Source organism: Anolis carolinensis, chromosome 3 (genome assembly GCF_035594765.1).
Source record: "Anolis carolinensis isolate JA03-04 chromosome 3, rAnoCar3.1.pri, whole genome shotgun sequence".
NCBI lineage: Eukaryota > Metazoa > Chordata > Lepidosauria > Squamata > Dactyloidae > Anolis > Anolis carolinensis.
In genome coordinates, this window is record NC_085843.1 from 42,334,995 (window position 1) to 42,347,922 (window position 12,928).

The window sequence follows — 12,928 nt, forward strand, 5'->3', positions numbered from 1 at the left end:
GTGGCGTGTATGTGTATGTATTACAAAGACTCATACAGTGAGCCATTGGTATCTGTTAGGGTTTAGTTCCAGGATGGCTCAAGTCCCATTATATACAATAGCTTAATAAAATGGCATCTTTTATATAAAATGGTGCTTGTATAGAATAATTTCAGCAGGGCACCTAATGTTTCCTTGGTTTTCAGCTTCACTGCTTCCATGTGATGTTTCCAGGAAAGGGATTCACTGAAAACAATTCCTAAAGTATTTAGATAAGCAGCATGTTGGTCTAAAGCCCATTTGTACTGTGACAGTGTCTTCCAAAAACGATCACCTTGGTCTTCAAGTAGTTTATTGATATATATTCTTCTTGGCAGTATTTATTGAAAGCCTTCATGGATTTTTTAAGACCCAACCGAGAAAGGGGTAAGAGCACTAAATCATCTGCATACACCAGAATGAAAATCTTTCTGTTCCTGATTGCTGGTGAAGAAGAGTCGATTTTGGCTAAACATGGCACTAAATCATTCACATAGATGTTAAAGTGGGTGGGAGCCAATAAATATCCCTGTTTTATTCCACTTGTTGTAGAAAAGGCTTCTGTCAGTGAGCCATTTTTGCCAACTCTGACCCTAATTTCTGTCTTGGTATATAGTTCCTGAATCATTCTCAAAAATCTGTGCTCTATATCCTAATTTTGTAACTTTCCGCATAATCTATTTCTGTTAATGGAGTCGAAATCATCAGAAAGGTCAATGAAAGCAGCAAAGACATGATTGTTGTTTTGCATTGTCTATTTCCTTATGATATGGTTTAGTGTGAAACATTGGTCTATGAGGCTATATCCATTTCGGAACCCAGCCTGTTCTTCGTGTCTAAATTGTTTTTCTTGTCACCAGTCTATCAGTTTATGTAGCAGGTTTTGAGCGTATAGCTTTGCGGTTATGTTAAGTAAGTTGATTGGGTGGTAGTATTGTAGGTTTTTTCAACCACCTTTCTTGCAGATTGGAAATATAATGCTCATTTTCCACCATGTGGCATTTGTCCTGAGCTATTTATGCTGATAAAGAGGCTAGCAGGGAACATTTTCCTTGGAAAGTTCTGGAGGAAACATATCTTCTCCAGGTGCTTTCTTAGGTTTCAATGATGCAATTAAAGACTTTACCTCTTTGCTAGAGACTGCTTCCCACTCAGGTAAAATAGAAAAGTTTTTGTCTTTGTCCAGCCCTGCCACTTCCAATGTGCTTGTTTTGGGGACAAAGAAAATGGTGCTTCTAGTTTTAAAGGGTCTTTAGTCTTCTCTGCCAAAGAGAGCTGGTACTTCATTCAATTACAACCCCCAGAATTCCATAGCATCACGCCATGACAGTTAAAGTGGTGTTAAACAGCATCATGTCTACAGTGTAGATGCACTCTAGATTTAATAGACTTGACTGTTAGTATCGTTCTGTTTTTAAGTAGGACTAATGTAGTGAAAGCATTGCAATATTTGTAAAGTCCACTTCTCTGTTGGCATAGAAAGTATGTGTTGCTGTGTGATGTGAGAATCATATAGTCTTGAAAAGTAGTAGAACTGGCCATCCTGTGCCCTCCAAACAATGGCTAGGAATCATGGCAAGTATGTTCTGGAGAAGCATGTCCTTCATTTCAGTAAGGTCTGCATACTGCCCAGGGGCCAGGCTGAGCAAGATATAAATTATAATTCTAAATAAATGTAAAACAATTGAACTTTTAATTTTTTGGAAAAAATATATAATTACTAACAATTGAATGTAAATCCTTTACATTTTAATGAATATTTCCCAATTAATATTAATATAATCTTTCATGCACATTCACAGTTATAGTGACCTTCCTTTTCTTTAGCTTTTCTTAATCAAAAGAATTACACTGCTTGATTTAAATATCCTTAGAGTGTCATCTGTCTTGAATGACTGTCACATTTATTTGAATTAAAAAAATTGATACTCTGGTGAGGAGTCTATCAATCCTTTTTTTTTTTAAGTAATCCCTCCCCACCCCCACCCCTTTTTTTGCTGAACGTGATCCTAAATTAAATTATCCTCAAATATTAAGGGATGAAATGATATACAATAAAAATGTGTGACAATGAAAGGCAATATTACACATCTATGAAACATCTTTTGTGGTCTTCTACCATAAAGGCTCCAGATCCCATCTGATTTTGGCAGCTATGCAGGAAAACCACCAATGAATAATGTTGTGTTTATGTAAATATAAAATTGTTTCCATAAATATATTCTTTGAAAGGATTGTGGTAGCATCCTCTGAATTCAAAAATCTTGTGGTTTCTTGGGCTAATTTGTCTCTTCTGACTGGTGCCCTAAACTTAAGAATGTCATTGCTTTCTTAAGGACCTTAACAAATCCGAAAGTATATAGAAAAGACGTACTCTCTCAGAACATTATATATTCCCCTGTCTGAGAGATCAAAGATATAATAAAAAATCATAAAGTCAAAAGGAAATCTGTCAATACATACTGTTCAAGAGTCTTCACACAGATATAAGAGAAAACATTGAAAAAGCTGGCTTCCTAACATAAAGGCTTCCTAACATAATAAATAGGAATAAAGAAAACCGATAGCAATGTAGACTTCAAGTAACAGTAAGTACTAGCACCTATTGTTCAGTCTGCTTTGGCTTTATCCATAATTTGATTCCAGTGTAATTACATTGTTTTTAGAAACTTTATTTCCAGCTAACAACTAGAAGAGGTTATCAGCAGCCTCCAATGAGCAGATTTGTTGTAGTTTAGAGGATTATGATTCAGCTTAGCTGGTTGCCGCAATAGGTCTGGTAATTTTTTTCTGTTTACTAGTCTTTTTTTGTTTCAGTTTTTTGATAGTCTCCTTCACCCATGGAAGGTTGTGAGGCACACAGATCTTGACCCCTCTTCTGGTGATGAGTCTGCAGCATAATAAAAAGCATATCAAGTTAGCATGAGGTTTCTTTCCTATTTTCATTATGAGGTACAAAACAAATAGTATTTCAAGGTTTCCTCACTCCATATATGTATGACAGATGAAACAAATATACTGAATGCTGATTGCCATTCCACTTCAATCTGAAATGTATAAATGCATGTAAAAGCTAGAATTGTAATATGTTCCCATATTCAGTCAAATCAACATAAAATGAACACTACATGCCAATGTAAAATGTAACACTTTCTGAAATCTACTTCCCATTATAGGTCATTGCTGTTTGAGTGTTGTGTACCTTCAAGTCATTTCTGACTTATGTCAATCCTAAAGCAATCCTATTACGGTGTTTGTTCAGCGATTTATTTATTTATTTACAGTATTTATATTCCGCCCATCTCACCCCGAAGGGGACTCGGGGCAGATCACATTGCACACATATAAGTCAAACATTCAATGCCATAGCATAGAACAGAGACAAATGCAGGCATGGGCTGGCCTCGAACTCATGACCTCTTGGTCAGAGTGATTTGTTGCAGCTGACTGCTAACCAGCCTGCACCACAGCCCAGCCCACAAAAGTTTGTTTGTGGGGGAAGATTACCTTTGCCTTCTTCTGAGGTTGAGAGAATGTGACTCCCCAAGTGGATTCCATGGTTAACATAGCACTTGAACACTGACTTCCAAAGTTGTAGGTCAAGGCTCAAGGCATTGTACCATGCTATCATGTCATTGCTAATGCACCTTATTTTTTGAGATCTAGTGTACAACCCTGGAGAAATTTATCACATAATGACTGTGATATCACAGCCTTTTACCTGAGAGTCACTGGCTCCATATACACTGCCATATAATGCAGTTTCAGAATGCTATTTAGGTGCATTTAACTGCATTATATAGCAGCGTAGACTCATATAATCCAGTTCAACTGCATCCTGAAGCTGCATTATATGGCAGTGTAGATGGGGCCCCAGGTAAAAGACAGGAACTTGATATATCCTGTTTTCTCTCCAAACATATCCCATCATTCATCCTCTCTTTCATTTTCTCCTTTCACAACTCACCAAAGAGAGAGATGACAGATAAGAGACCTTAGTCTACATAAGGAGATCAAGACTATAAAATGAGCCCGTGGCTGTATCCTGCTTACCAGATGCAAAGAAAAGCTGTCCTTTTCATGGTCTGGCTATAAACTTCCAAAAAGGGCCAGAAATGGCCACTGGGAGAAATGAAATGTTATACTAAATAAATATTCAGTTAAAGCAACGGAAGACTGTATTTGCGGTACAAAGGACTTCAGCAGTCCCATGTATATGAATATCTCAGGAGTTAGGGGTCTCATAACGTGTGGGCACCATACTGGCATAATTTATGCAGAAAAGCACCCAAATGAATACCTTTCAAATTTCACATTTGCAAAGCATTGGAAAAAGTGGCTTAATTGGGACTTTAGCTGTTCAATCAGGACAGTGGAAGGATATGGACATGATGAGGATATCATTTTTAAAGGGAAATTGGGTGTTTTGAAAGTACCAGTACATTTGCAATTGTACACATATGTGCATAAGTGGGCCTGTACGGGCTTTGCTAGTTTTTGCTGGTGCAGTGAAACATTCTTTTTCCAGACCTATCAACTACTTTTCAGTCAAAGATTACTATTGATACTATTATACAATTACTACTCACATCACAGCTTTGACTGGACGGGTTTGCTCTATATAATCAATAATTCTTCTGATGTTTATTTCTGTTGACTGCAAGGGGATGCATGAGCTGCGTGCCATCGTCTGAGATGCCATGGTTTCTAAAAGAAAGATAAAAAATAAGTAGTCTGTTAGAAAAGCCTACAAGAATTATTTATTTATTTATTACTTTTATATTCCGCTCTTCTCACCCCAAGGGGGATTCAGAGCGGCCTTACAAGTAGGCAACAATTCGTTGCCACATAATATACAGTACATACAATAAAATAACATATATATTAAAACCAATTATTAAAACCACAGTCCAAAATCATAATCCATGGCCGTTACATTTCTTTGGATCAGAGCAAAGGATGAGTCACCTCATATTCTCTTCCCAGAGTGATCCCTACTATAAATTTCATCTTGGGAAAAAGTGAGATATAAATTTTATAAATAAATCCAATCTCTCTGGTAAACCTGTAAGGCGCCAAGGTTGGATGCAGGAACACCTGCCTGCTCATGTTCTCTACTAAAGCATTTTTGTTGTTTGATATAGCTCCACTACCTACCATATACATGTCAATTTCACTGCTGAAGGGTTTTTAGTTTATAGTGAAATAAATCATAACTATTATTTAGTGAGATGCAGTTATATTTGCTTGAAAGTGTATTACAGCTACAGGGGACATGGCATTACACAGTTGCCAGTTCTTATAATGTTCCTGGGACCCTCTATATGGATACTCCTAGCTGGAAGAGAAAGTGCCAGTATGTTGACTCAACTATATATACACTCTGTTCCTCTCTCTGTGTAGGTATGTGCCTTCAAGTTGCTTTTCCATTATGGTGATCCCATGGAATTCATGGGGTTTCCTTAGGCCCCATCTACACTGCTGTCTAATCCAGATGATCAAATAGGTTTACCCTTGCATCACATCTGCTTTGATAATCAGTGATATGAGTCTACACTGCCACATTATCCAGTTCAAGGCAGATAATCTGGATTTTATATGGCAGTATAGAAGGGGTCTCAGAGAAAGAATATTTGGGGGTAGCTTGCCATTTCCTTCCTTTGAAATATAGCTCACGGAACCTGGTATTTTTTGGCAGCTTCCCATCCAAGTGCTAATGAAATCTCAGACATAAAATGTATCTTTCACCCACTCATTAACTTTGTAGTTAAATGCTCAAGAAAATTAACAAACCATGCTAGGCTTCTCAATGCTAGGGAAAGTGTTCTGGACTACAACTCCCAGAATCCACATGCTGGCAGGAGGATTCTGAGATCTGTGATCTAAAAGAAACAAGTTTTCTGATCCCAGAGTCCTTAGCAAAATGCTCATCTCCCTTCCTCAGCAGAAGATGCACCTCTTATTTTTGTGCAAAGTTCAAGTGCAAATTCTTGTCCACAGCTTTCATGGAAAGCAGAAATTATAATACAATGTTGCTACTACATTGCAGATGGTGGAAGAACAATTTGTTATTGTGTTTGATCAAGTCGCTTTTGACTTATGATAACTCTAAAGGCAAATTCAAAGATAAAATACAGGGTCTTTTAATTTCTAGAAAGTTGGTTATTTTATATGAAGCAATCCATTATATGTGTTGTCAAAGGATTTCATGGCCAGAATCACTGGGTTGTTGTGCATTTTCCGGGCTGTATGGCCATGTTCCAAAAGCATTCTCTTCTGATGTTTTGCCCTCATCTATGGCAGGTATCCTCACAACCTTCGAGGATGCCTGACATAGATGTGGATGAAACATCAGGATATAATGCTTCTGGAACATGGCCATACAGCCCAGAAAACGCACAACCCAATCCATTATAGAGTTGTTATATGTTTTCTGGGCTGTATGGCCATGTTCTAGAAGTATTATCTCCTAATGTTTCGCCCACATCTATGGCAGGCATCCTCTGAGGTTGTGGAGTATGGAGAAACTAAGTAAGGAAGGTTTATATATATCTGTGGAAAGTCCAGGGTGAGAGAAGAACTCTTTGTCAGTTGGAGGCCAGTGTGAATGTTGTAGTTAATCACCTCAATTAGCATTGAATAGCTTCATCTTCTGGCTTCCTGCCTGGGGGCATCCTTTATTCAGAGTTGTTAGCTGCCCTTGGTTAGCTTCTCCATACCTCACAACCTCTGAGGATGCCTACCATAGATGTGGGCAAAATGTCAGGAGAGAATACTTCTAGAACATGGCCATACAGCCCAGAAAACATACAACAACCCTGTGATCCTGGCAATGAAAGCCTTCAACAACACAATCCATTATAGTTTGCCCTATACAAGTTAAAATCAAAACCAATATATCTGAAAGTTTATAACAATGGAAGTCCTTCCCAAAGAAAAAAGAAGCAAACAGAAAGGGCAAGAGCAAAATCTCAACTAGATTATATTCTATTGGATTCAGTATATGCCTTGTGATCATTCAGTGTTATTCTTCCTATTTCAAATGGAGATTAAAAGGATTTCACTCACATAATTGTAAGCATCAGTGCCATTGTTTCCAATGCAGACATACAATTCTGCACCATGAGGGTTACAACTAAATATGCAGAGGGAGATTTTCCTTGTTCATAGAGAAGAAGCCAGATGAATTTTTACTGTCGTAACTCAATGCTTGGAATTCCTAAAATTTGTAGTTTTGTGCATCACCAGCATTCTTTGGCAGAGAACTGCAAAGACCTTGTAAAAATACAACTCCAATTATTCCCTAGTACTGAATTAGTTAAAGTGCTATCAAACTGCATTATTTATTTCCACAGTGTCGAAACACTCCTATTCCAGCACTCAAGCTACTGAACCTCTCTGATTCTCTAACAGTCACAACAACAGTTCAAATAAGAGTGACAATAGTTTTGCAAATTCTACCTTCCCAGGGATGCAAAAAAGAGCAAAGTGATCCATTGCCCTTGAGCATCATTCATGAAACAAGGTTTTGCTTCTTACATTAGCAATCCCAAGAAAAGGGTCACACCACTGAAAACAATTTTATCACTAGCAAAAAAAAATGCTATATTGATTTTATCGTAAACTAGGAAGAGCAATTTGTATGTAAAACAATTTGTATGGAAAACACACACACAACATACCTCTTATGATGGACACACTGAAGCTCTCCAGGAAAGCAATGGCCAGAATAGCTGCCATATAGGGTCTCATGGTTAATGCTATCCTTGGGGTGTCAAGAGTTGAAGTGACTGAAGGCTTTATTCACCAGACCTATATAGACCACCGGATACGTTTACAGTGTAATGGTGAAGATGAGTGGTGGAAAATCTGAGAAAAAGCCCACCAGGTTTGAGGGGAGAGGTTTAAAGTGAACGGGGAAAAAACCCTATTCTGTCCTAGCCCCTCAGTGAAAACTCTTTCCTGCCACAATGTGGTTATAACTAAAGACGTTCACAAGTTAGTTTTATTTTTGGCACAAAAGAAAGTTCTTTCTCCTCAGTGGAAACCAATATGTGTCTTTTGGTTTCACCTTTCAAAAGTGAGTATGTACAGCCACAGTATAACACCCAGCTCAAGGAGGAAAAGCCAGATCATTTCAAGAGAGACCCCGGGGTAGGTGTCAAAGAGCATTAATTCCAACTCCCCATAAATACGCAATCATTAAAACAGCATTGAGTGACATAAACCTCCTTAGTTTCTCCTTAGGAACCTCCAGTAAATTAAGAATGCTTGATTCATGTGAATAGTATGCAAGAGAGGCCAACCAAGGGCAAGATGGAAGGATATTATCCTTGAAATAACTGGCTTGACCTTGAAGGAGCTGGAACAGTAAACAACAAACACTCCCAGATTATTTTTTTAACAAAATCTTATTCCCATCTTGAAGTCCTTGTAGACAACAAGTTAAACATGAGCCAACCATGTGATGTGGCAGCTAAAAAAGCCAATCGGATTTTGGACTGCATCAATAGGAGTATAGTGTCTAGATCCAGGGAAGTCATGCTCCCCTTCTATTCTGCCTTGGTCAGACCACACCTGGAATACTGTGTCCAATTCTGGGCACCGCAATTGAAGGGAGATGTTGACAAGCTGGAATGTGTCCAGAGGAGGGCAACTAAAATGATCAAGGGTCTGGAGAACAAGCCTATGAGGAGCATCTTAAAGAACTGGGCATGTTTAGCCTGCAGAAGAGAAGGCTGAGAGGAGACATGATAGCTATGTATAAATATGTGAGGGGAAGTCATAGGGAGGAGGGAGCAAGATTGTTTTCTGCTGCCCTGGAGACTAGGATGCAGAACAATGGCTTCAAACTGCAAGAAAGGAGATTCCACCTGAACATCAGGAAGAACTTCCTCACTGTGAGGGCTGTTCGGCAGTGGAACTCTCTGCCCCGGACTGTGGTGGAGGCTCCTCCTTTGGAGGCTTTTAAGCAGAGACTGGATGGCCATCTGTCGGGGGTGCTTTGAATACAATTTCCTGCTTCTTGGCAGGGGGTTGAACTGGATGGCCCATGAGGTCTCTTCCAACTCTACTATTCTATGATTCTATGATCTACAGAGAAACATAATCCAGTGGCTTAATTCCTGGTGGTGTGTGAGAAAGCACAGCACTGTAACATTTATAGCACAAATTCTGCTGGTGCACTAAGTTGGTGTAATAGAGTAAAAAGGCTGCAGGCACTGTAGCTAAGAACGAGGTAGAGCTGGAGAAAGAAGTTGCTTGGAATGGTAGATTTTGCCTGCCTTTCTTTGTTACCACTACATGAACCAGGGGCAGGGGTGATGTAACTATTAGTTAACCCACTGGTCCACTAAATTCGTGCTATCATTGATACATATCTGATTGAGCATCTTCAATGTCATCCCTTTCCTCAATAATGTAATGCTGCCAATTTGCAACCAGCTTGGAAACAGCAATTGAGGGGTGGGGTGGTGGGGGAGAGATAGAAGAATGCTAAACCGTGACATCACTTTATAGCTGGCACACACCAAGACATCCCAAGACTATAGAATGATCTGATGGAAGAGATTTCTCAGCTGTCAGAATTCAGCTGTCAGAATTCAAGGCACAACTAAAGACCTATCTCTACATCGGGGGTCACCAAACAAAGGCCTGTGGGCCAGATGCAGCCCTCCAAGGTCATTTAGTCACCTCCTGACCTAAACTTTAACTTGAGGTAAGGGTAAAGGTTTTCCCCGACATTAAGTCTATTCGTGTCTGACTCTGGGGGTTGGTGCTCATCTCCATTTCTATGCCGAAGAGCCTGCGTTGTCCACAAACACCTCCAAGGTCATGTGGCCAGCATGACTGTACGGAGTGCCGTTACCTTCCTGCTGGAGTGGTACCTATTGATCTATTCACATTTGTATGTTTTTGAACTGCTAGGTTGGCAGAAGCTGGGGCTAACAGTGGTAGCTCTCCCTGCTCCCCAGATTCAAACTGCTGACCTTTTGGTCAGCAAGTTCAGCAGCTCAGTGGTTTAACCCGCTGCACCATGGGGGCTCTTTTGACTTGGGGTCGCCCTAAGTCTGAAACGACTTAAAGGCACACAACAACAACAATCTTAATTGACTTGACTATCCCATCAGCCAAAAGCAAGCCCACACTTCCCATTGAAATACTGGTAAGTTTACATTGGTTAAAATTGTTCTTAATTTTAAATATTGTATTGCTCTTTCATGTTTTTTTGTACTACAAATAAGATATATGCATTGTGCATAGGAATTCATCCATTTTTTTTCAAACTATAGTCTGCCCCCCCCCCCCAACAGTCCAAAGGATCATGAACTTGCCCTCTGTTTTAAAGGTTTGTGGAATCCACTCTACATGTTCAATTTTAAATGGTGAATTTTAACATACATTATATTAGTATTTGTGTTGGTCTTTGTTACATATATTTAATATATGCATTTTAATAGTATTAGATTTTATCTGTCTGTTTTAACCTTGCTCTCCCCCTCCTTGAGCTATGAGGACAGGCAGGTAACATATTTTTGTTGTTGTATAGAGATAACTTTAAAATCAATAGTTATGATGTCTGCTTGGCTTGTAGGTCAACTTGAGGTGGCAGAAGGGAAAGAGAAAGAGTTCACATCTGTAACTTCTCATAAGTATAACCTGTTCTGTATGTCTGTCTCCCCTCCCTCCATGGCAATGTATTCTGTCCTGAGAAGGGTCTGCAGACTGATAGGAAGATAAAGGAATTGTTTGGGCAAAGAAGCAGGACCATGGACAGCTCTGCATGGAGCTGGGAAGAAGTCTGGCTGGAATGTTGTTTTTAATTGCAATCACTATGAGACATCTCCAGATCTCTCATTCATCGTGACAACCGACCTCAGGGTCCTGGCTTCCTTGGTTGAATCTATACTTCTGGATACATGCACCCAAACAATAGCAAGTGTCAATGCTACTCTGGACCTAACTAAGTATTGCAGTATTTTGCAGGCAGTTCAGGTCAGATTCATCATTGTTTGCTTCCACGGTGCTCTCTGAATATAGGTGAGCTATAACTTCGCCCCTGTGGTGAAGTGTGTTAAAGCACTAAGCTGCTGAACTTGCAGACCAAAAGGTCTCAGGTTCAAATCCCGGGAGTGGAGTGAGCGCCCGCTATTGTTCCAGCTTCTGCCAACCTAGCAGATCGAAAACATGCAAATGTGAGTAGAGCAATAGGTACCACTCCGGCGAGAAGGTAATGGTGCTCCATGCAGTCATGCTGGCCACATGACCTTGGAGGTGTCTACAGACAATGCTGGCTCTTTGGCGTAGAAATGAAGATGAGCACCAAACCCCAGAGTCAGACATGGCTAGACAATGTCAGGGGAAAACCTTTACCTTTACTACATGTCTTATTATATAGGCAAAGTACAATGATCTCTGTTTAGACACTTTGAATTTCAGGGACAGCTCAGGTTCAGGGACAGTTCAGGTTTAATTTGCTCTAAGAACCATTTATTTGTTTTATATGTGAAATTTGCACAAATGCATGCACAAAATGTTCTCTATTCCCTCCAAACCCATCTCAGATTATGGGAGAGGGTAGGGATATATGTGTGTGTACATGTAAAATAACACCAAGTATTATGAGAGCTGGAAAAAACATCTTCATGTTGACAAAATTATATAGCAGTGGTGTGGAATTCCAGGCTGTGTGGCCTCCACCAAGTGTATTGATAAGATTCCTTGGAATGGGGTTGCTGTAGCATTATTATACTAAATCAGTTTTTTTACACATCTACAAGTTAATGGAGGAGCCTTGGAATTGAGGCTGGAAGGAAGTCCTCAACTTCCTCATTAGGTTTCTAAGAGTTTTTGCATCTTAAGGAAGATCCCAGAATTTCACCTCTTCTTCCTTTATTTTGTCTCCAACTATATTAGGACTTCAAACTGCTCACATATGACAGAACTAGCATTTTATCCACGGGAGAGATTAAAGTGGAATTTCGCTTCACAACAGATTGGTCAATTTTTCACCAACAACAATAAATTATTTCCTTCCCCATCTCATGTGGTTAAAGTTGACTCTTGGAAGTCATACAGTCTAATTCAAACCTCATCTAGAAATAGGAGGGATCAGGGAATACGATGGAAGGGATGATGACGTAGTCAGGAGAAGAAAGACTGAGGGGAAGGAAAAGACTGAGACTTTTTCTTCAAAGATTGGTTTGGGGAGGAAAAGCAATTTTAATGCTGGACATTTTCATAGCATTGTTTTGAATGATGTAGATATATTTCACACAACAGAAACAATTGAGTAATATGGATCTCACAGTAAATATAAATAAAGACAATATAATCAAATTAATACTAAAGGCGGGAATAAATGACCCTAATTTAAATAGTCCTGTTTTTAATAGATGGAAAAGTTTGTAACTTATATTGCTTTGGAAACTGGATTGACAGTTAACAATTCATAAAGGTGATGATGCTTTGGAATATCATAGATTAGCTGGTAACAGCCTCTGGACTTGTAGGACCTTTCAGTTTTGCAAGAGCTGCTTTTCGGTCCAAGTGGCGAATCGCTTTCTTCGCCCATGTATGTTCAGATGACATGCAGATCTTGATGCCTTTATTGTTGATCAGTCTACAAGACATTAAAAGTAGTCATTGTATTTATATATTTTAAATCAAAGAGTTGATGTGATTCCTGTTGTTTTGTAAAGACCCATAGGTGGGACTGCTAGTCATCATAATAAATTTTCCCCTATGTCAGTGGTTCTCAACCTTCCTAATGCCGCGACCCCTAAATACAGTTTTTCATGTTGTAGTGACCCCCAACCATAAAATTATTTTCAGTGCTACTTCATAACTGTGTTTTTACTACTGTTATGAATCGTAATGTAAATATCTGATATGCAGGATGTATTTTTAT

The 12,928-nt window shown here is 39.2% G+C and overlaps 2 protein-coding genes across 3 annotated transcripts in view; both read right to left on the reverse strand.

Moving 5' to 3' along the window:
• Positions 1–2,623: 2,623 nt before the first annotated feature.
• Positions 2,624–8,098, reverse strand: LOC103278409 (cytokine SCM-1 beta). The gene is made up of 3 exons (XM_008107849.3): positions 7,701–8,098; positions 4,608–4,725; positions 2,624–2,908 (listed from the first exon to the last, which is right to left on the reverse strand). The coding sequence occupies exons 1-3, from the start codon at positions 7,768–7,770 to the stop codon at positions 2,773–2,775; spliced, it is 324 nt and encodes a 107-aa protein (XP_008106056.2). The 5' UTR covers positions 7,771–8,098; the 3' UTR covers positions 2,624–2,772.
• Positions 8,099–11,341: 3,243 nt separating this feature from the next.
• Positions 11,342–12,928, reverse strand: part of LOC107982670 (lymphotactin) — a 64,608-nt gene continuing 63,021 nt past the window's right edge. For both annotated transcript variants that reach the window (XR_010004104.1, XM_016992588.2), the window contains exon 3: positions 11,342–12,640. Coding sequence is in view for 1 of the 2 variants with exons in the window: in XM_016992588.2 (XP_016848077.2) it covers positions 12,502–12,640 (139 nt within the window). In the remaining variant the exon portion in view is untranslated. The remainder of the gene's footprint in view (positions 12,641–12,928) is intronic.

What these genes read in the sequence shown, in the direction of transcription:
- LOC103278409 (XM_008107849.3), bottom strand. Translation starts at nt 7,770, where the DNA reads ATGAGACCCTATATGGCAGCTATTCTGGCCATTGCTTTCCTGGAGAGC. An exon ending in CAGTGTGTCCATCATAAGAG is followed by an intron (nt 4,726 to 7,700) that starts GTATGTTGTGTG and finishes TCTTTCTTTTAG; the next exon opens with AAACCATGGCATCTCAGACG. An exon ending in CGTCCAGTCAAAGCTGTGAT is followed by an intron (nt 2,909 to 4,607) that starts GTGAGTAGTAAT and finishes ATTATGCTGCAG; the next exon opens with ACTCATCACCAGAAGAGGGG.